We start from the raw sequence: 24,819 nt of genomic DNA, 5'->3' as shown, positions 1-24,819 counted from the left end.
GGAGGAGGACCAGCCGTGATGCTGGAAGTTCAGTGAGGCATTTCAATGATGAAAATTCCCTCTGGGAGTCACTGGGGCTCTGCAGGTCCAACCGGGCGAGGAACCGACGGCAGCAGGGGCAGAGCCGCGTCCCAGCTCCACGCAAAGCTGGGCAGGCACCTGGGGGAATGCTGGCAAAGGGAAACCAGCAGAAAGGGGATGACACCATGTGGAAGCAGAGCGCTGGCCCATGAAATACGGGAGTTTCAACTGAGCACAGCCCAAGACCTCGGGGAAAACGCAAGCCAAGCAGCGCAGGAATGGCCACGGACATCTGCCAGCACTGCTGATAACACGGCAGCACGCAGCCCTGCAGGAAGGGGGGTAAAATGAATGGGGAAAAAGAGCAGAGAAAGATGAGAAGGGATTCCACAAAGGCAGTGGGGAGAAAGGCTGCTACCATCACAAAGTCCAACCCCAACCATCCCCACCATGTCCACCCATGGAATCATTGGGGTTGGAGAAGACCTCCAAGGCCATCAAGCCGACCCATCCCCACTGTGCCCACGCAGAGCATCTTCAAGGTTGGAAAAGAGCTCTCAGCTCCCCAGTTCCACCCCCACCCCAGCCCCACCGCGCAGTGCCACACCTCGGGGCCCTGCTGCTGAGAACCAAATGCAGGACGGGGATTTTACACCGCCTCTCTCCTTTCTTGGCTCTCTTCAGCCTTCCCACTTAATGTAGCAGCACACAGCACCGCCTGCACCATAAATTATCATGTGTAATACCGAGCTGCAGACAGGATCAAACAGCCTCATTTACAAGGAAATTCACTTTGGATCATTCTCAGCATTTCTCTTTTGGAAAAGGGGAGGAAGAAAGCAATGCTTAAACAACAGTGAATCCACGCTGAATTAGGGATGTGAAGGACTGAAACGACGCCAAGCCATTAAAACTCAGCGCAGAATTCATCCTAACGACACTTACACAAATCTTCCTGATGCGCACAAAATCGGCACAAAAATCAACAACAATTTGGGACACCAGAGTAGAGCCAGGGGCAAAACATGTGTCAGATATCAGCGTGCAGGATGGAAAAGGAGGATTTATAAGGAGAAAAATACACTAAGCTCAATGCATGAGGTAGATACGTGTTGGTTTTATGCTGTGAAATTGATTCTGCAGGCTGTTCTCATTTTGGGGACAAAAAGACACAATAAAAGCCAGAGTTGGTCAAGAATTAAAAGGTTGAGTTTCTCTTTTTTTGGTTTACTTGGTTTTTGGCACAGCCAGGTTACTCCAGCCACACGTAAATAGTGATTTGTTAGAGCCTGGCTTCAGAGAAATTGTCAGGACCCATTATTTTTACCAAATTTTAGTCTCTGTTTCAAAATTAAGCCCCTTGTACCTCAGGAGTTGGACTCGACGTTGCTGACGGGTCCCTTCCACCATGGGATATTCTACAAGCCTATGGTTTTCAGAAATGTCGCGTATCACGCTGTGGTCTTTAGCACGTCCAGATCAGATGCTCAGCTGATCAGCAATCAGATGATCAATTCCATGCTCCAAACTTCCCAGAGAACCAGAACCAACCCAGCGCTCTGCCCATAAGAGCACCAAGGCCACGGGTTACTTTTGGAAGAGCAGTCTCAGAATCAGGGCAGCTATCTGAGATCAGTTTGAACAGTGAGCTCGTAAGGTGAGACCAGCTGGGCAAGAGACAGATAGAAGGAAGGAAAGCTTAAAGGAGAAGCTTTGGGCTCTGCCAGCGACACAGAGTGGAACATCAGAAGGAAAAATTCGTCAGCATGTGCTCTTGGAACAGCAGGTAGCAATGCTCTGGTGAGGGCACACAGAGCTGGCGGTGAAACGTCGCAGCGCTCCCGTGCAGCGCTGCCATGCATCCATGCAGGCAGACACAGCCCGGGGTCGAAGCCCGGCTGGACATTGGTGTGGCAGGGGCAGGACGCCCGAACTCCACGTCACTGCCCCACGGTGACTGCTCAGCGGTGATCTTCAATCGCTTTTATATTCTGACCATGAACTTCTTGAGGACGGGAAAGAGCCGGACAGAGCCCCATAAATGGGGAGAGAAAGCGTTGTGTGCCCTGAAACACTGAAACGTTCCCATCTGGAAGCGTGATGGCAGCCGGACCATCCAGACAGGAGCGGGACGGGGTTGGACGTTCAGTTCTAGGACACTGCAAGCCACGAAGCGCAGCTTCCCAACGCGACTCATCCCCACAGATCACCAACAACCCTTCCAGGTCCACCCTCCCACCACTGACAGTCCAAGAGCAGACGGATTTATCTGCTGTAGCCCAGCGCATCCGCCCAGGAGAGGGGGAATCCTCCCAGTCCCACCCTACCACCATAGATAGGCAAGAATAGAAAGGACGTATCTGTTTCTGCCCTGGCTGGAGATGGGCACCTCAAACAACACTTTGCTGAAGGCCAATAAGGCAAAGCAGCACTACAATGAGCAACATATCCAATGGGTACGACGGGTTGGAGCCGCTTTCATAGGAATTATAGCTACTGCAGAAACCTGGTTCTAAATCTTTGGAGGAGGAGGGCTGGAACTGGGTGCTCGTTGAGGTCCCTTCGATCCAACCATTCCATGAGTTTTTATTTTTGACGCGCCCTGAAGAACTCTTCCTCAATATCCCTTAGATAAAACCATTTCAGAGAATACCAAGAAACCGATCTCAGGGAAAGCCCGTCTCCTACAACGCACCCCAAGCTCCAAAGACTTCTCTCTACCGAGACCTCCATCCCAGGAGGACCAGTAAAATTCTTCATATTCACAGGAGTATCATGAAGTACAACAAATTGCCACCACTGTGTGATCAGACACAACAATTTACCTTTTGAGGTCAAACACCCACATAAAGGATTCACCATTTTGCAGCAAACATTAAACTTTGCCTCTCGCGAGCCCAACTCTCTGCAGAGCTCACATCATCCCCATCATAAATCCAGAGATGTGGGAGACAAAGTCATTTTCACTGCACCAGGGACGTACTGAGAAGTATAATAAAATCCATTTTGGAAGGTGAGATGGGGTTCCCCAGTCAGAGGTTCAGGACCCATTTTGGAGATGGTGAATGAGCAGTGCTGCAGCTTTGGGAAAATGAGTTTTAAGAAAGAAACAACCCTCTTCCAACCACCCTGCGAGCTCCCTCCTTAGCAGGAGCGTCAAGAGCTGAAGAAACCCTTTCCAAATAATAAAAAAATTAAAAGAGAACATCAAGAGTGCTCTTCATCACGGTGCTCGGACTCCTGTTTGGTGACTCCAGGGCACAAAGACAACAGATCTGCTAGCTATGCAATGTATATTCCCAAGAAAAACTGTCATTCCTTAACCCAAGTTACTACAGTGTGGTCAGCAAACCTGCACAGGAAACAGCAAAGACAATGATAATGACTGCAATTGAGCTACAGGCACACGGCAGTTAAATTTTCTAGGATTTAGCCACAAAGACAACATTGGAGAAATTAAGCCATTTTTTCCATTTACAGATGAGTACCTGGTGCTTAAGTCTGACAGCTAACTGGAGGCTCCCAAAGCACAGTTATGAATAGAAATCTTGTACAAAAACAAAGCTATTTATGCTCCGCTCGGGCACTGAAAAAAAACATTATGGGAGAATCTGCTCTGAATAAAGTCTGCTCCTTTGTCAGCCTGCAGCCGCCCATAACAATGGTGTCAGCCACTGGCACAGCTGAATCAGAGCTAAACATGGGTTGGTTGGCACTGGTGACAAAGGACAAATCGTGTTAGATAGCTATTTAGAAGCAGTTTGCTTTGCTGAAGCAGCTCTCACCTCCTTTTGATCATATCTAGCCTCCCAGTTTGGATGGAAATTCCCAGTTAGCTCCTCCACCACTGTCGGCAATGGATAATCGTCACTGCGTGCACAAAGCTCAAGGGACAGATTAATTTGATAGCACAGCTGTAACGCTCCTCCTTTGTGCAGAGGGTGATGGTTCCTCAGAGGAACGCTGGGTTAAGTGCACTGCCAAATCCCAGTCTGGGTTCCTCTTTCTTCTTGGTTCCTCTTCGGGTTCCTCTTCCTTCTTTTACATCACAATGAATGTCTTTGGATTTTGGCTTTTGTTTGGTTTTTGTTGTTTTAAATGGATAGCAACAAGGAATGTACAAAATGCCCATCTCCGCCCCAAAACAACCGACTGAAGATGGGTATTGGCAGAGCACTCCCAATGACCTAACAAACCAAAATCACCAAATAACCCAACCCACCAAACAACCCTCTGCTGCTTCCCACCCAGCCTACAAATAACCCAACCTCGCTGCTTCCACCTTTCTGCTAATGTCCTGAAATGCCCACGTGGAGCAGAAGCCTGGGAAGAACACAGGGACGTGTCCACATGTGTAGAGATAAGATCAGGAAAGCCAAGGCACAGATGGAGCTGAACTTGGCTAGGGATGTGAAAAATAACAAGGGGTTCTACAGGTACACAGGCAGGAGACAGATCAAGGAGAGTGTTCCCCCTCTGATAAATGAAGATGGAGAAGTGGCTTCCCCAGACACGGAAAAAGCTGAGGTGCTCAATAAGTGCTTTGCCTCGGTCTTCACTGGTGGCCAGGCTCCGCATGTCTGCCAGGACCCTGAACCTCGAGGTGTGGGTGAGAGGAGTGGATTTTGTCCCACTGTAACAGTGGAACAAGTCCGAGACCTCCTCATGAAAATGAATGTATGGAAGACCATGGGGCCGGATGATATCCATCTGAGGGTTCTGAGAGAGATGGCTGATCCATCATATTTGAAAAATCATGGCTGTCCAGTGAAACTCCCAGAGACTGGAGAAAGGGAAACATGACATCCATCTTTAAAAAAGGGAGAAAGGATGACCCTGGGAACTACAGGCCGGTGAGCCTCATCTCTGTGCCTGGGAAGATCACGGAGCAGATCCTCCTAGAAGACATGTTAAGGAACATACGTGACAAGGAGGTGATCCGAGACAGCCAGCATGGCTTCACCAAGGGCAGACCTTGCCTGACCAACCTGGTGGCCTTCTACGATGGAGTGATGGCATTGGTGGATGAGGGAAGGGTAACAGATGTCATCTACCTGGACTTCTCCAAAGCCTTTGACGTGGTCCCTCACCACATCCTTCTCTCTAAATTGGAGAGGTATGGATTTGAAGGATGGACTGTTCGATGGGTTAAGAACTGGTTGGCTGGTCACAGCCAAAGGGTTGTGATCAATGGTTCTATGTCAGGGTGGAGGCCGGTCATGAGTGGTGTCCCCCAAGGCTCAGTCTTGGGACCAGTGCTCTTCAACATCTTCATCAATGACACAGACGACGGCATCGAGTGCACCCTCAGCAAGTTTGCAGATGACACCAAGCTGAGCAGTGCAGTCAATACACTGGAGGGAAGGGAAGCCATCCAGAGGGACCTGGACAGGCTGGACGAGTGGGCCCACGAGAACCTGATGAGGTTCAACAAGGCCAAATGCAGGGTGCTGCACTTGGGCTGTGGCAATCCCAGGTATTTATACAACCTGGGGGAAGAACTCCTGGAGAGCAGCCCTGTGGAGAGGGACTTGGGGATCCTGGTGGATGAGAAGCTGGACATGAGCCAGCAGTGTGCGCTGGCAGCCCAGCAGGCCAACTGTGTTCTGGGCTGCATTAAAAGAGGAGTGGGCAGCAGGGAGAGGGAGGTGGTGGTCCCCCTCTACTCGGCTCTTGTGAGGCCCCATCTGCAGCACTGTGTCCAGGCCTGGGGCCCCCAGCACAAGAAAGACGTGGAGCTCTTGGAACAAGTTCAGAGGAGGCCACCAAGATGAGCAGAGGCTGGAGCACCTCTCCTATGAGGAAAGGCTGAGGGAAGTGGGCTTGTTGAGCTTGGAGAAGAGAAGGCTCCAGGGAGACCTCATTGAGGCCTTCCAACACTTGAAGGTAGCGTATAAACAGGAGGGGAACGATGGTTTACAAGGGTAGATAGTGACAGGACAAGGGGGAATGGTTTTAAACTGAGACAGGGGAGATGTAGGTTAGATATTAGGAGGAAGTTTTTCACACAGAGGGTGGTGAGGCACTGGAACAGGTTGCCCAAGGAGGTTGTGGATGCCCCGTCCCTGGAGGCATTCAAGGCCAGGCTGGACGTGGCTCTGGGCAGCCTGGTCTGGTGGTTGGCAACCCTGCACTCAGCAGGGGGGGTTAAACTCAATGATCTTTGAGGTCCTTTTCAACCCAGGCCATTCTATGATTCACCAATCACTAATGATTAAAATCGGCTGACGGGTCTCAATGCACAATAGGAAATATAAAATTATCCTTAGGTGACTGATTTTCTGCTGGAATTCTGCAGGGATTGCTCTTACTGTACTTTTAACACTGCTAAAACCTCACCACGGCGGTATCAAGGATGGATGGAACCATGCTCACAGAAGATCCTAAGCAAGAGCCCACCGTCCTGCAAGGAAGCTGCCCCGTGTCACAGGTGTAGGGCTGCTCCAAGTCCCGTTGGAGGGTCCCACAGCCATTGAGTTTCCCTAAGACCTCACTGCTGGGTCCAGGGAAACCGCACAGTGTGTACAGAGTGCCGCACAGTGACTGCTAATCCTGCACAATGAGGAATTCCCAAAGTGCCTCTCGAGCAATGGGTCAGCTAATCCCATTCACCACCGGGATTTTTTCCCATTTAGGAAATAGAAACTGACTGAAAACATGAATTTTCCTCCTTTTCTTTGGCTTTGCAGATACTGCTTTGACGAGGGAAAGCCTGACATTTGGGTATTTGGGAAATTAAATGTGAGCTGCTCCTGTACATTATTGTTAAACCCATAACCTCTATCAGACACCAGAGATAAAGTGGCTTTTAGGAACCTAACAGAACAGAAATTCGCTCTCACTATCCTTCCACCACAGCTCTATATGAATATTTACCCACAAAGACTCCTCTTCATCAGTCATAAACGGAACATGACATTGAGAAATGCAAGAACCAGTGCTGCACGTGACGCTGATCAGCATCAGCTCTCACGCAAAGCTGCTCCACAGCAGGAAGAGAACAACCCTGCAGGTCTGCCCACTGCTCACACTGCTTCTCTAGAGGGTTAATTTTGCATCTGCAGTGCAGTGAGAGCTGTGCAGCTTTTGGGCAGTTCCAAACTCGCTGCAAGACACAGCGCTGCTTTTTGCTTGTTCAGCTCTACCCCGCTGGAGCTCAACGCACAGTAAGTACTTCAGAGCTCCGTCCACCACTAAAGCAGATTTTGCACAGTGATCTGCAGGGAAGCAGGTGCCATTTTACAGCTCAAGCACTAAATCATCCCCTGACACTGGGGGTAGGGGAAACAACTTGAGAAAGGAAGAGCTGTGTTTTAGTTTTAGGTTTTAAGAGCTTGACCTTAAAGCGCTTTTTGAGTTGACACGCTTAAACACGTGTTCAGTGGTATTTGTCCCCAAATATCCATGCCCTAATGAACACATATAGAGAAAGAAGGAGCAAACAAAGCGCAGTCCCAGAGACACAGGGAATAAATGCTCCACTATCCCAGTAACAGCGAAGGAACACATAAAACTCAGGAGTGACACCAATGTGAATTCGTGGAAAGTTTGGGAACTGACTAGAGCGAGTTTCCAGCACCGACCTCTTGAAGTGGCTGGCCAGGACGCCCACCAGCTCCCCAATCCTGTTGTCGTTGGGCGGCTCTTTGCTGAAGAGGCAGACGATGAGATCCTTGTTGTCCTTCGTGTGGAAGACCACCAGCTGGTCCTTCCCATTGGAGACGCTCAACCCGACCAACTGCGAAGAGAAAGAGCGAACAACGTCAGATACATCCAGGCAATTTGCTACTGGCCACACCAGCTTTCCTCTCCAGCGTGCCACGCTGCCTCTCCACTTCTGCCTCCACCACCAAGAGCACTGCCAAAGGGAATGGCACTCACACCTCTCCCAGAAAAAAAGGTAAAACAATAGGCTGTGTGTTGTTTCATAGGGAAAGAATACATATGGATTAAAAAAAAAGAAAAGAAAAACCAAGAGGCAAGTATACGAACAAAATGGTGCAAGAAAAAGAGAGAAAGAGGAACGAAAGAGGAAAGAGAGGAGAGAAAGAGGAAAAAACAATGAATTCAAAGATGTTCGAGCAGATGCTCTCTGTCCACCCAATGATTACACAACTCCTCGGAGTCGTCCAAATCCAGGCAGAGGGAAACCACGTTCTCCTGAAAGCGAGAGGCACTGACACCATTTTGGGAAATCAAAATCTCATTATTCCCTTTTTAGAGAAGAAAAAGCCCTCCCCGTGCCCCCGCTGCCTGCACTGGAAAGCAGCTGAGCACAACCCGAGCTGGAGACCTCCTGCTCCCAGCTGCGCATTCCCAGCACAGGTGGGGTTTATTCTTTACCACTGACGCTATTTTGAGGCCGTGAAATACTTCCACGAAGCTGCACTTCATGCACAGACACTAACAGCTGCTGGGCTTTACGGTGCCCCTTGCAATTAATTTGCATGCTTAAATAACATCTCGGGAGCACAACGGCACCACGGGGACTTCTGCCACCAAGGCTGCACAGTGCACGGAGTAGGGGCGATGAACAATTGAAGTCTGAATCTGAAAAGCCAAGTGAAGCATTAATTATTCAACAGGGCTTTGTCAGACGTCCAAGAGCCCGACAGAACTGTCCTATTTCACCCCCTCCCCCTCCACAAAGACTGAACAAATAAAAATAATACAAAAGAGATCGTTTTCGAGAAGGTGCTTAGCTGGGAATTTGCAAACACTAATATTAGCTCTGCCTGGAGATCTGAAAGCCATTCCCAGCAGCCGCAGAGCTCCGTGCACGACACGCAGCGCTGCAGCCCTAAGATCCTTCCTGCTTCTCAGTCACCTCCGATCCCTTTAAGATACAAAATACGAGGATGCAGAACGTGAAATGCAAGCGGGTATAACATGAAGGGCTACGCTGAAACCACAGCTGAAGGAGACGGGAACGCAGCGCGGTTCCTCCCGCTGACAAGAAGCCATGGGAGCACAGACATCAGCTGATGTCTCCGATGCGATTTCCATGGAAACACCAGCCCTGAGGACGTTGCCACGTTGACAGGGTGCCTCAGAAACGCTGACAGCAGCAGCGCAGCTCCCAGCTGCGTTCACCCTGCCGCGCTGGAAGGGCGGACGTCTTCCCAAGGGACACGCGTCTTCCTGGTAGGGCCTATTAGTACGCCGATCCTTATTAACACTGCTGTAATTATTACCCATTCGCTTCTCGTGTTGGTCCAAACAATTGTTCTTTCCCAGCAGGGGCAGCGCTGTTGGCTGCAGATCAGTGGGATCGGCGCGTGCACCACGATGCCATCCCGGCGTGCACAGATTTTCTCCTGTTTCCATGGTGCAGCAGCAGAAGGTAAAAGGCTTTGGCCAGCAGAGCAGAGATGCATGGCTCCAGCATCTACCGTGCTGGAATATGACCCTGACACCTGTGTGGGTCCTTTGGAGCCATTTCCCCTACAAAGCACTCCAGGAGCACTTGGCAATAGCTCAGCTCATGTGCATTGTTCAGTCCAGGAGCCCAAAGGGAATCACTGCAGAGCTATGAATAAAGCTGATTCCTATCTATGGAAATTTAACCATGTGATGGACAAAATCCCACCTCATCTGTCCGAGTTCACCTTGATCCTTTGAAAAAAATCCCTCCACCTTTAGAGAGTCTGCTGTGCACTAAGGGGTTTGTTAGCACAAGCAAGAGTCAGTCATTGAGATTGCTAAATGCAGCCTGCTGACAGCTTCGTTTGGCACAATTAAGAGACAATGTCAGTAGAGCACAACGTCAGCTCAGGAAGATGACCTGCAGCTGCTGCATACGAGGCAGCAACGTCCTTGCAAAACAAGAGGAACTGCCGTGGTGATGCTGCTTTGCTACAGCACACACATGAGCTGAGGGAAACACACAAGCACATTCGCCCTCGTTGCATTGGGTTTAGGTGGATAACCAGCAAGGACACTGGGAAGGGGCCAACAAACCCAACATCTGGGTGCCATCTCACTAATCATTCACTGCACATTTGCAGATTAGGCTTTACTGCTCCTCTAATCCCATTTTTGAGCACTGTGGGACCGGTGGGTTTGTTTTTCCTTCAAATGCAAATGTCACAACCAATTTGTGTGTGACACCTGCAAGCAGTGCAGCCAGGTCCTGCAGGGTGGAGATAATGAGAGCGGCGTCACCTCGGGCTGACGGAAGCAAGCAGGTGGAATCCAAGCTAAGAGGAGCTTTTCTCCCTTCCCCCTTCCTCCCAGTGATTATCTGCTGCTTGGTGACTGGCAGCTAAATGCTGCTTACATTAAACATGAACAAATAGATATCAAATCGATTCAAACAGCGTTCGGGATCAAACGAAACCCCAGAGACAGAGAAACCGTGTCTGAAGCTGCTGTGAAAAGCCAGACCCTTACAGGGCCAAGATCTTGCAACACAAATAAATAACAAAACAGCAGAAGGAAGAGAAGAATGCATCTTCTTCCAAGGTCCTTTTCCATTCTATGGATAGCAGCATGGAGCTGTAGAGTAGGTGCTCTGCCAACGACTACGAGATTGTCTGCAACTTACGTTATAGAGGGGGATGGTCTTCATCACTTTGTACTGCTTCATAGGGTCCATCTTGTAAAGGTGCCGGTCGGTGATGAAGATGGCTCTGTCCTCCACCTTACTGAAGCGGTTGACCTGTGAAGAAGCAGCGTTCAGTCACAGGCAGAACAAAAACCTGGCAGCAGCAAACACGTAAAATTCACACAGGTCTTAAACAGGTTGACTTGGAGGAGTGAAAAGAGAAGGTCAAACCCATAACCCCTGTTTATACATAGGGAAATGGGCACTGCGAGAGCAGCAACACTCCCAGACCCAGCAGGGCTGGGACAACCGAGACCTACATCCAACAAAGGATTAATTACAATTGTAACTGAACCGCTTCTCTTAATTCCAGGTATTCTGCTGTTCTGAATTCGTGTTTATTTTTGGCTATCCATCAACAGCAACAGCATCCCTCCAGTACCCAGCCATTAAATCACCAGAAGTGCTGCCAGAAGCCACACCAGCACCTCTGGGAGATTGCTGCAAAGACATGGAACTGTTTGTTGAGAACACACTCATTCATAAGGCGACAAGAGACAAAGCGCTGTCCCCTCACAGCTACACCTGGTCTGCAGAAAACCCAGGAACGCTGCAGCTAGTCAAATACTGGTTCATTTAATTAATAAATTAGTAACAAACTGTATTCTCCCGGGAGCAGTGTTTTATACCCTGGGATCACGCCTTTGAGGTCCCTTCCAACCCAACCCATTCTATGACTCTGTATTCATGTACCCTTTTTACACAGATCATTTCAATTGGAGGTTGGAACCAGAAGATCTTTAAGGTCCCTCCCAATCCAACCATGCCACGACTCCACGGTTCTGCAGCCTTTAAGGTCCCTTCCAATCTAAGCCATCCCATGATTCCACGAAATCCCCCCATCCTACTGCAGCTCACCACACTCTTTTAGGCTGTTGGTGACATCAGGCTCTACCAATAGGGTTTGCACAGAGGAAACACGTCTCTAACATTACAGTTAATTCATCAACAGAATACTATATAAAAGGAGAATATTTGATGCAATCTAAACTACTCAAGAGGCTGAGTACTAAATAATCACCAGGTAAAGTCTTTGCAAAAGAAAAAGAGAAAGTAGGGCAGGAAGCAGAAAGCATTTTTCACCAGGAATAGCAGTTGTCAGTCTCCCAGCAGTCACGCTCAGGCCGTGGTTTGGTTGTGCAGCCTGCAGGACAGCACACTGCACGGCCTGGGGTTCAAGGCAACGCTTCCTTAGGGGGTGATCTGCCCCACACAGACATCAGACCACAGAATCATAAAGGTTGGAAAAGACCACAGAGATGGTCTAGTCCGATCCTGACTCATCCCCACCACGTCCACTCTTGCAATCACAGAACATGAAGGTTGGAAAAGGCCTCTGAGATCCCCAAGACCAGCCCCCAGCCACCCCCACCATGCCCACCGACCACGTCCCTCAGTGCCACATCTCCACAGCCCCCAACACCTCCAGGGACGGTGACACTGCCTGTTGCAGCACCTGGCTGTAAGGTCAAGCTTCAGGTGGCTTACGTATCTGTGGCATATTGATGTAAATGGTTCATGCTGTGCCTTTAGTGCCTCGTGGAGAAGCTCGCACAGAAGAGATTCAGACAAATGCCAGCACAATTGCAAATGCCACTATTCTTTGGTTTTGTAGGAGTGGAGACAGCCCTTATGTTCTCGGATACTGATCATACCCTTCCTAGCATTGTGTTCTCTGCACCTTCTGGGCTTCTTTTATTTATATCCCCGTTGATCCAAATGTGAATCAGACTTAATTTCGCTTCCTTAGCTTCCTTCAGCTGATAGGGAAAAATGAAAGTCCTGCCTACAGCAGAAAACCTTCAAACTAGTTTTCCAGGTGTGTGCCCTGGGGTGAGAGCAATGGGATTTGGAGACGGTGCTCTCAAGGGAGCACGGTGTCACAAATGACAAGGAAGGGAAATGGGAAGAAAAGACACGTTCTAAAAAAAGGAGAAATCGTTGTTTCCTAGGTGATAAAAGAAAATCTGGCGGCATGCATGAAATATGCATTTGGTTTCCCAAGGCAAAAAAGCTGAAAAATAAAAAGCACCACAACACTCAGCAGAAGATGTATTTTTCCATAGGAAAATGACCTGCTTCCACCTATACCTCCCATCAGTGCGATGTCAAAGCCTCTTCACAGGCACGCTATAAAAAGAACTACAAAGCTTTGGCCCAAACAGATTCATCACTATTACTCATATCAAGCTGTCAGAATGAAGACCCCGTACACCCAAGCAGTTATCAATACTTCAAGAGCTGCTGCGAGTTTGTTACCTTCTTGATTTCTCTAGAACAACGTCAATCATCAGCTAAAAAAAAACCCTCTCAAAGAAGTTACTGCTTAGCAAATACCTCACAGTTCACAGCAGATATATTCTTTACATAAACATTTTAAATACACAAACTCCAGGCTTAGCTGGTGTCTATTCAAGCTGCTCCGTACTTATCCTCTTAATGTCATTTCTTTTCAAAGAAAGAAGAGAATTAGACTGCAATTACCTGAGAATTCTAAGGATCAGACACCTGACACTGGTGGTGAAAGTCAAGACTGTTTGTCTACCCCAGCAATGACTACAAGCTGTACAATTTTCTCTCTTGCTTCGCTGGCAAATCCAAGGTTCACATTTAATTTAGATTCCCTAAGTGCATTGTTTGGAAAGATCTTGATAGCAGATCTTGAAATGTCAAATCTTCGTCTTGTTGGCTTTCAAAGTTCAGGGCTATTTGCTCCTCTCCCCTGTTGACTTTAGGCCTTGGACATTCTTTCTTCACCCAGGTGGGAAGGAAGACAAATGGTTCGCTCAGAAAGTTATCACATCCAAGCATGGATGTCAAAGGGCTCATTGCTTCTGGGTTTAAACACAGAGATATTCTGAAAATCAATCATCAAAGATCCTACAGAGCTGTCACGAGCAGCAAACCTGAAATGACTTTATCCATTTGTTTGGGAACCGTAGAATCATCGAGGTTGGAAAAGAGCTCCAACATCACCAAGTCCAGCCCCCCCATCACCACCATGCCCACTGACCACGTCCCTCTACAGGGACAAGGTGCTCCTACTCGTTTCTTCAAGGCCATTGTGTCCCTAAAGCGCTGCCTGTCACTAAACCTGCCCATTTTTTCTGAGACAGATCCCTAAGAATGAAAACCACGACGTCAGAGACGAGGGCACCGCCAGGAATGGTGCTCAGAGCTCTGTGCTTGCAACCCCTGAACAGAACGAGGCAAGGATCCGTGTGTGAGAAATCTGCTTCCACCTGTCCCCGTGCAGGAGATTGTCCTTTAAGGCTGACTCAGAAGCGAGAGAAACCTAAGTACTTAAGAGCTTAGAAGTTGCATAACAGTGAGCAGCATTAAACTCCCACAGTGGGTTTGCATACATTACAGAGGCGCTGAGTAATTGCCCTCACCGCCACTCTCTCCCTATTAACGATGGCCATTTCTCTCCTCCTATTAAAAACAACCACCACGTCGTTAAGAACTGAATATTGTATTCTTACAGTTATTCCAGTTCTAAGTAGAAACAGCAGTCACTTGGATCTGGTTTATTAAATGTGCTGCAATGGGAATTATTTTGTTTTCAGTCCGAAGAAACGAAAATCCAAGGTGAAATTCTTCAGTATCTCCCTCAGATTCTATGCAAAGTGTTTCCAAGATCGTACAGATGAGGTCTGGGCTGAGACTCTCCCAATGCCAGCAATACAAGCCAGTACTCACTCAAATCGCTCATTTAATTAGCGACTTTTAAAAAGAGAGTGTTGAAAGCAATGGGCTCCTCCACTGAAATAGCAGAAAGCAATAAGAGATTTCTATTTTTATAAACAGAAATCACTTTCTGTTGTATAAATAGTGTCTACACTATAGTATCACTGCCACAAGCAAAGAAGTTTCATTACAAAGTGAGATTTCCCAGTGCAAAATGGACGTTGTTGCTATTGAACATGACGTTTGCAGAATCATCAACGCCACACGCCTGGCAAGGGGAGCCCCAACCCGAGTCCATTTTGGAAACAAAAGGAATCTGCAGATGCATGGCTTCTTGAAAACACCCCAGCACTGGTGGCCGTGGAAATGGTTTTGTCTGATGGGTTTGTAAAATTCAAAATATTCTCTCCTGATGGCCATTCTCAAACAGCATCGTTATAAACCACCCATAGCAAATCTTCGTAGAACTTTATAGACCACAGTAGCCCTACCCATAAAAAAATATGCAAGAATGTTTTCCAATTAGTTTTTAAAGCTTTCCTGCCAAAGAAGCAGAATTCTGCTCTCAGATCCAAGCCAGCTACACAGAATCAAGTGACTTTATTCACTCCTCCACAACAAAGAGGTCCCTCAAAGCACCCTTTGGTGCAATAGGTTCTGAGCTACAGATCCACCAAAAATCACCGTCAATTAATGGCACAGCCAATTAACAGAGGACTACTTTGAAGGGCCATCTGTTGAGGTATCTCCAGTATTACCACCCCACCACTGGCATCACAGAATGCCACCTCAGCCCCAAAGCATCACCATCCAACTTACCTTGCGGACATGACATGAGAAGAGAACGTTCATGTATTTGTCTTTCCGTTTCAGCTCGGTGGCAACAGGGAGGAAGGAGCCCGTGCTCTGAGGGTGATCTGGTCTCTGGAAGAGCAAAGCAGGCGTATCATCCTTCTTGCTTACTAAGGACAGTAATTGCATGACGTCAGGGCAGAACTGCAGCTGCACCACCGCACTGGAAGGCCTCCTCCCATCCCTCTGAAGAGCAGTAGAGTTTTATGTGCTTTCTGAGGGAACCTTAACAAAACAAAATGCTTGGAGGAAGGATGGAGTAGAAAGTATTGCAAGTTGCCTCGAGATAATGTCTTTGTTCCTTTCCATTTAATGCTGTTTTTAGCATCCCATTACATCTAGGATTTCAGCTTTACACCAACCTCCTTCCTAGGTCTGGCCATGTGATGAGCCAGCTGATGGCGTTGCTCACCATCCTTTAATGCTGGTTGCGATGCTCACTCAAACCAGGCTCAGTATTCTGGAAAATTAACTTGTAGTGCTCTCCCTCCGAAGAAACCAACACCCATATTCCCAAATTTCTGCCCTTTTAGTGTCCTGAGCCCCAGGCCCCTTTCACCTCCACTGGTTCCTCCATGTATACTCACCAGTGCGATGTAATCCCCCTCCCATGCTCTCTGCAGCCCCAGATCTGCTCGGTGACCCTTCAGCACCTCCATGGCAGCAACCTTTGCCCGCAGCTGAGGTAGGTCCTTCGATGGGATGCTCCGGATGAGTTCCCCTGCCCTCCACCTGCCACATAAAGCTCGAGTCAGGCTCACATCTGTACCAAGTGCCCTGAAGTTTCCAGCTTACATGACATATCACCTTTGACTCCTGTCAAATTTGGCTGGTATGCTTCTCCTCATCCCTCTAGTGCCCAGAAGTAAACTGCTGGCACATTTGTTGGCAATGAAGTTTTTGCAAGCCCATTTTTTGGCTCCTTTAAAACATCATTCCCTTTTTATAGCTGAATTTGGCCCTACAATTGAAATCTAACCAACTGTAACATGAAAGAGGACAGAATAGACCATTTGTTACTTTATCGCCTTCAGCAACAACATCAGCTCTTTAGGACCAATGCTGCAAAAAGTCTTTAGCGACTAAAATTTTGTGGTTATGATAATTGAGCTTATTCAGAAAGGGGGACATTACCCAATGGGTCATGGAGAGTGTTCAGATAGACAGCTGGGAAGGAAAACAAGGCCGACCCGCTCTAGTGCTGGTGGTATCCTGCTTCGAGCAGATGGCTCTAGAGATCCCTGGAGGCCTCATCCAGCCAATATTTCTCTTGCTCATAACTTCCAGAAGTCATTGTTTTTCAAACTGGAATCACAGCTCTTTACACCCCTCTTGTCTATAATAACCAGAAATGCCAGAGAAAAAAGTCACTGGCTTTTGGGCATTAGGAGGTTGTAACGATTGTATAAAACAGCTCTTCCACACATGGAATACGGTGGATAGTGGCATGTTGCTTAATTTATTTCTAAGTAGTATTGACTTTCTATAAAAGTCTCAAGGGACTCTAGAAGATTCCTTTTCTCTCTCCGTCTACCACCAGCTGTTCTTTTCTTTCAAAATTGATTAGAAAGTCTAAATTGGAGTAAGGAAGGAAGCACAATGTCCACCGTGACTAAATCTCTGTAATGGGACAGTTAATTGCCTGGTCAAGTGTACCACATCCCACTGTGGTGGGGGTGGGCTGGTGGTTGGACTCGGGGACCTTAGTGGTCTTTTCCAACCATAATTGTTCTCAGATTCTAATACCTGCATATTTGCTTCCCAGTTAATGTTCTCCAGTCGTTTCCCCAGATTTTCTGGAACGAGTAGGAGCTATTCAGTCCTTGGTTAGACCAAACCGACAAATTTTTTATTTGTACCTATGGTAAATCGCCTGCAGCGCCTCTTCGAATCGGTGCAGCACTTTGGGTGGAGTGGGCCATTGCACATGCTTGCCATAATCCTTCATGGATCTCACATTGCGGAAGCGCTGGGCGACCTCGTGGATGTAGGACTTCACCTTGTAGCGGCGGTAGTACCTGAGGATCGTGAGAGCGGCCCTCGTCCTCTTGTAGCGGAGCCGAGCCAAGGTGCCCCTCCAAACCTAAGAGCCAGCAGAGAGGACAGCTTTAGGCATAAAAGAAGGAAACATCTGTCTCTTTACTCTCCTAAATCCATACATACAGCAGTCATGAGTTTTAGAGAATGAGATTTTGGTGTGCCAATAGGATTCAATTAGAAAAACACGGCCAGGTTGAGCTGCTCCTGGCAATGCATGACATGGTATGAAGGACAACGACACGTCATGACATTCGGCAATGGGTAACACATCGTGACACACGATGACATGCAACGCCGACTCGCAGTGACAGAGAGCGATTTGTCATGACATGATGACACATGTCGACGACTCGCAATGACACATGACATGCGACGACAAGTCGATGACTTGCGATGACACATGACAACGCGTAATGTGGACTCAAGACAATGGACAACGTCATGTCATGACATCTGACAATGACTCGTGACGATGGATGACACCACTTCATGACACACGGTGACATGCCATGTTGACCCGCCGTGACAGACAACAACACGCAATGTCGACTTGCGACAATTCCCTGAGGAGTTGGTGAACAGCTGTACCTTCCCTCTAACATCACCCAACAGGATGAAGGCTGAATTTTTGTTTCCTCGTAGAATTAAACTGAAGGATAACGAGCCTCTTGCACAGAACGAGTGCATCACCACTCACTGCAAGCCCCGCTGGGGAGCTGATGACTCTCTTGAGAAACATCCTGTAGCTCCATTGAGGCATATCAAGCTTTCTATTTACAGAAGAATTAATTAATTACCCAAGGCAATCTCCAACATGTTATGCTCTTGATGAAGCTGATGTCAAGGGTTCTCTTGACAGCTTTACCAATAACCGTGATATGTGGCTGAGAACAGCCATACGTAGAAGAGGCAGAGCAGATGTGAAGGGGCTCTTCTCTATACACTTAACACTCAAAGAGGAAGTAGAAACTTTGGGTTTCTGCTCTATAAGATCAGAGTTTCCGCTCAAGAAAAGCAAAGAACTCCCTCCTTCCACCTTCTTTCAGAGCAGTCCCTCTTCATCCTCCTCCAGCCTTCTGCCCTTCCAAAACAGACCCAAGAACCACGTAACGCTGCCCAAGCATCCAGTGGTAACATCAAGCCAATCCACCCTTTGCTTGCATGTCAGCATGCTAAACTGCACATCTGCAACTTTATTCCAAGATAGAAACCGGTCCCTGACGTAGCACGAGATCACCCCACACACCATCCCATTCAGTGGCACATGGTAAAGGGCAAACTGGGAAAAGGCAAGAGCAAGAATGGCAGAAATCACTGTAACAAGAGCAGAACAGCAGCAGGGTGTTGTACAGCCAAACAAAACTGGCAATGAGACAAAGAGAGATCAACAAGGCACAGTGGATTGGTACTGACAATCTAAACACCATATGCATACAGAGCCACAGGAAAATAATATCTAACACTTTCCTTATTTGTGCTCCAAAATCACTGGGCAGATTGAGGGAAGGCATCGTCTGCATAAAACAAAGTGTCACAAAACAAAGTGTCACAAAACGTACCTGCAAAAAACACGCCAACAGCAAACCAGACAACAAGACAAACTGGGGAAAAAAAAACCCTACTACCGACTTGCCACTTGTTGATTTCAAAAGAACAGAAATGAGGAACGAGGGGTCCAGAGGCTACGCAGCTTTCTGGACCTCATAAACCACCACAAGAAAACAATCACACAGTTTGAACTGTTTTGGATATAGAACAAGGTCTTAATTTCGCTGCCCTGTGCTGGAGCAGAAATGTTCTTGAGGAAAGCCTCTCTGGCTGTGGTTATTTTTTACACCCGTGGAACAAAGGCACTGTAACAGATTGCCCCGATGCTGTATCAGCTGCAGCGCTGCAGAAATTGGCTTCGCAGCAAGAAGTGTCACAGTGCTACAGACACGAGCCTTCCAAACCCAATTATCCAGCCCAGGCATGTCCCTTGGCTGCACACAAACAATCAACTCTTAATGAAAAACACGTCCTCCCATCAAGTTGTCAGCACTGGGTAACCTCACTCCTGGTGAGGGCCTTCCTAATAGCCACAGTGGCAGCTCGTTCCAGAAGTAATGAGAAACCAAACTCATAAGCATTATGTTCTGTAAAATTAGGAAAAAAAAACATATAATCATTTTTGCAGAGACAGGTTTATAAGTGTCCCAGGCTGACACAAGGTTGCCTTATCTTCTGACTCTCCATCCAGCTTCAGCCAAACCTGACAAAGGAAGAGCAGACCCAAAGAGGCAAGATCTTACAGGAGGAATCAATGGCAGGGGCTCAAATCAGAGTGACATTGCTGGAAGGAGTTCAAGACCATCTGCTTTGTCTCATCTCCAAATCCCAAACCAAGCTCCAAGCCAAGCACAGCTCCACGATGCTACATCCCAAGCCAACAGGTGGAAGGATCTGGCAGTATCTCAGGGGCATGAGGATGGTGGAGGTGCACGTAGGGCACAAGGGAGGCAGAAATGGAGTGCCTGAGCTTCACCTCCCCACCTTTACCCCATCCACTCCCCGCTTGTGATCTCCCAGCAGCCCTTCGACCACCTTCTCCATGCATTGTCCTCTTAAAGGTCAGGTGAGACGGACTAACAGGGCCATTAAGAAATTCAGACTAAAGCCTAGGAGGACGGATAGAGAGAAAGCTCCGGAAACCAGGACTTGCACCACAAAAAGTGGTTATCTCATGGTTGGCAACCCTGCCCATGGCACTGGGGTTGGAACTGGATGATCTTTAAGGTCCCCTCCAACCTCAGCCACTCCGTGATCCTAAGGAAAAGGAACGGAACACTCACCCAAACCAAAAGTCAGACCTTATCTTAAGGGAAGTGCTGAAATCTTTTCTGGAGGATGTTTAATTCACAGGGTTCTGATGAAAAATTAATAAACTCAAATTCAAGTGAATATTTACGATTTAAAGCAGATTATAAACTCATTGAGTTCCTAGCAAAGATTCTAAGATTAAATAAGGCTACTGCAACTTCAACGTCGCTATCTGAATTAAACACTGGTGTCATATTTTGGAGCAGCGTTGCAGCCAAACCTTGGCCATCCATTTCATGCTTGCTGTAGCACAGCACACCTCCTCCCACTGCTTCGTGATCAATATTTCATGCTGCCCTCCAGGCATCCAAACTGAAAAAGATAAAACAAAACCCAGCTAGGAACTCACAGAGCCATGAACCCTTTAAAGGACCTCAAATGGGAAAGGTTATGAAATATTTAAGTCAATAGCGCAGCACAGAACCCGTGTGCAGTTCTGAGGCGTTGCAAATCAGAAGCGAGCTTTAATTATGCCATTCCTGATTGCCTTTGAAAGGGTCACCTCCTTGCAGAGAGGGTGCAGTGGGTGAGATGATGGAGGCACGATGGAACGGCCAATATTCACACCCAGCACCCACCCCGCTTTGTGACCGGCATTTCACAACGCAACGAAATCCAGATCCCATCGGAGGCTGGACGCAAATGTTTTTAAATCAGAGCCTCCTTGTTCCCATAGATCACATTACAGCGCGCACAAACAGCGAGTGGGAAGAGCTGCTTAATTTACTAAATGCTATTTTCTCTTTTCACATGAGTCAGCTGAACAACGCTCATTCTATTGCTTTGCTTAATAGAAACAACGTCCCACTAGATAGAGCAGAGAGAAGGGTCACCCTCAGATTAATTAGATTGCACTAACGAGGCCGTGTCCAACAATAAATATAAAGAATAGCAAAGGGACGGTGTTAGAAGCAAGGAGCACATGTGAGACATGCACGGAGATGAAACGATGGATGGGGAGAACTGACCATTGCTGCTCTGCCTGAAAGCTTCCAGAAACTCCAGCAGATTCTGCTTGCCTTTGTTTAAAGGATAGGAATGCCATTATAGAATGCGAGGGAGGACGGCATTAATTGTGGTGAAAAACAATTCCAGAACACTTCGATAAACACAGCTCCATCACCATATGTTCAGTTTTGCCCAAAAGCCCCATAACCCATGTGAAAAGCTCGTCAGCATCAGCGATTTACACTGCAGCATCCTATGAGGGAAGGAGATATGCACAGACATTGTGCATCTTTACCTTGCTGTCGGTGACCCTGATCCTTTCTTCTCCTCCTTTGCCCAACAATAAATGGATATTTATACCTACTTAGGTTAAGGCGTGTTTTCACATAGTGTCCTGAGTGAGGAAAGATGATAAGCAAGCATTCAGGTGCCCCACTGCACCTGCTGCTGGCAGGGTGGGAACCCTGCCCTTTGGCACGTCCCTGGCCTCGTTTCTGCCAGCACAGGTGCTCATCTGAAGGACACCGTGCTGGCTGTACAGCTGAGCAACTGGCACAACACTGAGGACCCCTGGGGGACTGAGAAGAAAGGGAAGGGGGAACCCTGAATTACAACAAGTCGGTTGCAGTCCTCTCCTGCTGCTCCCCACCAGGCAGAGCCGTGCCGTGGTGAAGGCAAAGGATGTTCATGGCAGATCCTCAGTGGGTCCTCCATGGGCTCCCAACAGGATTCCAATGGTTCCTCAATGAGTTTCCAACAGGACCCCAGCACATCCTCAATGGGTCCTCAAGGGGTCCACAACGGGATTCCAACGGGTTTTCAACGGGTCCACAACAGGATTCCAATGGGTCCTCAGTGGGTCTCCAACAGGACCCCCGCACATCCCCAGCGGGTGCTCAGTGGGTCCACTACAGAATCCCAATGGGTCCCCAACAGATTCCCAACAGGACCCCAGCAGGTCCTCAAACGGGTCCTCAGTGCATCCCCAACAGGACCCAATGGGTCCCCATGGCAGCCACGTTCTCCTCCCTCTCGCAGAGACTGCACGCACGAGCATCCGTGCCCCAGTAGGTGCTGGGCGACAACAACGACCCTCGCTCCTTCTGCACAGAGCAGTGAAGATTTAGGGAAGCGATTACCATACGCAGCTGCACCGGTCTGATAAAATTGCACTGAAATAGTGCACTAAATTATATTGACAAGATGCATCATTTTGCATGCTGCACGTGCTAAGCTGTTTTCTTGAACAAAGCGCTCTTCTACAAAGCTAATGAATATACGGGAACATTTCCAAGAGCAGAAAAGCAACCACAGAAGCAAATTCTGATCATTATCAAACAAAGGAAGCAGCATTATTTTAATGGTGAAGGGTTACTCACATGATGAAGCTCCTAAGATAATTACAGAATCTCTTTCTGAAAGCCTTGAGAGCAATAAATTATGTAGTATATATAATTAGAAATGAAGGTGCACATTTAAAATAACCAAGAAATGGAATTGCTATTTTCATTTAAAATCATTCAAAGAAAAATGTTACTGGACCCCAATCTGAGACTGGCTGCAGTTTACATTGCCCCCCTCTTCACCTTGCTTGGCCTTTGATGCTTATAGGCAAGATCACAGTCAGGGAAAAGCAGCAAGAATTACATTTTTGTGTGCATTATAACAACTGAAAGCAAGTCAGAAACAAAAAAAAAATCTGGCAATATTGCCAGTGTTTTCAGAGCATCGAGAAGGGCCTCTTTAGATCCTCAGTCTGAGATTTTGTTATTGTGCTGATTGCTCTTTCTGCAGTGCTGCTGGTCTGTGACTGCCCCATCTACCGGCAGCACAGCACAGCTGGTAACGAGGGACTGGGTTCAGAGCGCAGAATGAAATCTAACAGTAAAACAGGAGAAATACCAAAAATGGCAGGAAAAAATCGTCTTCCATCTTACACAATTCCATACCTATAAACGTCAACCCAACACCCAGCCCAGTTCAACCCATACACAAGCAGATGCAACCCTGCACTTCCAATTTTCTCCTTCCATATTGGTCTTTTTGACACCCAGAAGGGAAATCAGGTTGAGCATGTTAAGACAACAGAACTATTGGGCACTGAACACAGTTTTGGACAAGTACTAAAAGCAGCTCCTGTATTTTGTCCCCTCAGGTGCATGTTCACTGCAGGGAGCTGGGCTAGAAGACCTCTTGGGGTCCCTTCCAACTCTAACAATTCTATGACACTGTATTGCTCCTGAGGTTGCAAGCCAGCTTCTGTTGTACTGTTGCCCCCAAACCCAAACGATTCAAGAGTTTGCCAAGTCCCACTGTGTAGAAGAGTATTTTCACAAGAAAAGCCTGGAAGCGTCTTTGCCCTGAAGTCGGAGAATGTAAAATTATTTACTCTAAGGGTAAAACCAGAAAGAGCTTGAGCTCAAATCCCATATTCAGAGGGGAAGAACATGCAGGGGCCCCCTGCACAGCACCTTCGGTGTCACCTCTTGTAATGTAGCAGGCCTCCACTCTGTTACCTGCCACCCAAACTGCTGGCACAGCATTCCAGAGCCCCACAGTGACGTCTTCCTTCTTTGGGTGATGTAATTCCTGTGTTCTTGTGATGCTGGTACATGCCAAGCCCAATACAGCTGTTACAGCGGGTTCTCATGGGAAGAAATTGCCACCAACACACAAATGACTCCTTCCTTTCCCCTCGTTTTCTACCCCTTGGCTGCATTTGTTTTATTGACATTAGAGGGCTCAGCAATAGGTATGCACAAAGCTCCATGACCCAACATGAAAGAGCATCCTTCCAACTCAAACAAACCCACAATTCTATGGCTCACCCCAAACATTTTATGCTTAGTCAACAGCAACATGATGAAGAAGCAAGAAAAAAATAACAGGGAGTTGGAGAAAAGGTGTTTTAAGGAACGTGAACTGAGTTTTTTGATGCAGTAAAACGAAGCTTTACCTTCTGCAGGAAGAGGACAATCCTCACGAGCATCTTGGCGTGCAGCTCCTCCAAGGTGAACAGAGTTCGCGGCGTGCGGATGAAAATCTTGGTCTTCCCGTAGGCAACATCGTGCTGAAATCCATGACACTCAATGAGCTTCTGCACAGCATCTCTGTCTGAAGGGAGGTCATGGTTTGGCCAGGTGAATTCCGAGATCATCTTGTACCTGGAATCACAATGTCCAAACGCACACTTGTCGTCTGCGCTCTCAAGAAGACCAACCTTCAACACATTTTAGACATAACGACCACCTACATTCAAAAATAACCGATTACACCAAGCAGATCCGCAGATATTTTGTGTAGGAGATGTGACCCCCAAAGCTGAACGGAAAGGGAATATAAGAGGTGTGATTTTAAGCCACTGAAAAAAATATGTATTGTGTGGAGCTCCCCTCATCACACAGAACTGATGCGACGCGATAAACCTCAGCGCTGCGCTCCAAAAACAGAGATCTGCAAAAAGCAGCAACGGATTTTCTACAGATAATTTATGGACACACAAACCCAATAGATGCTTTCTCTGTTACATTACCCACATTCCTGTTCCAAACAAAACATGCATGCAGCAATCTTAACCACCTCTCTATTTAAAAGCCCGTGATACAAATACACATATACACAGGACATGAATATTTTAAGCTGGTTTCTTTTCTCTGTTTGCATCGGGAAAATGTTCCTGCAGTAATCAATTCACCGGGAAAACCTTCCACCTCAGGACACTTACATTAGGGACAAAAGAGATCCGGGACGGCACTGCAAACACACACATTGTTAAACAGGGCCCAGAAAAATAAGGGAGAGAT

General features: G+C 47.6%; 1 protein-coding gene across 3 annotated transcripts in view; it reads right to left on the bottom strand.

Annotated features, from left to right (window-relative positions):
• MYO1D (myosin ID) overlaps positions 1–24,819 on the bottom strand; it is a 72,902-nt gene that overhangs the window by 14,345 nt on the left and 33,738 nt on the right. For all 3 annotated transcript variants that reach the window (XM_021377699.1, XM_021377700.1, XM_021377701.1), the window contains 6 exons: positions 23,973–24,180; positions 17,029–17,252; positions 15,757–15,901; positions 15,137–15,241; positions 10,568–10,681; positions 7,605–7,759 (listed from right to left, as the gene is read on the bottom strand). In XM_021377699.1, coding sequence (XP_021233374.1) covers positions 7,605–7,759; positions 10,568–10,681; positions 15,137–15,241; positions 15,757–15,901; positions 17,029–17,252; positions 23,973–24,180 — 951 coding nt within the window. The remainder of the gene's footprint in view (positions 1–7,604; positions 7,760–10,567; positions 10,682–15,136; positions 15,242–15,756; positions 15,902–17,028; positions 17,253–23,972; positions 24,181–24,819) is intronic.

Source organism: Numida meleagris, chromosome 26 (genome assembly GCF_002078875.1).
Source record: "Numida meleagris isolate 19003 breed g44 Domestic line chromosome 26, NumMel1.0, whole genome shotgun sequence".
Classification (NCBI taxonomy): Eukaryota; Metazoa; Chordata; class Aves; order Galliformes; family Numididae; genus Numida; species Numida meleagris.
Note: the sequence above shows the minus strand (reverse complement) of the source record. Positions and strands in the feature narration are given on the sequence as shown.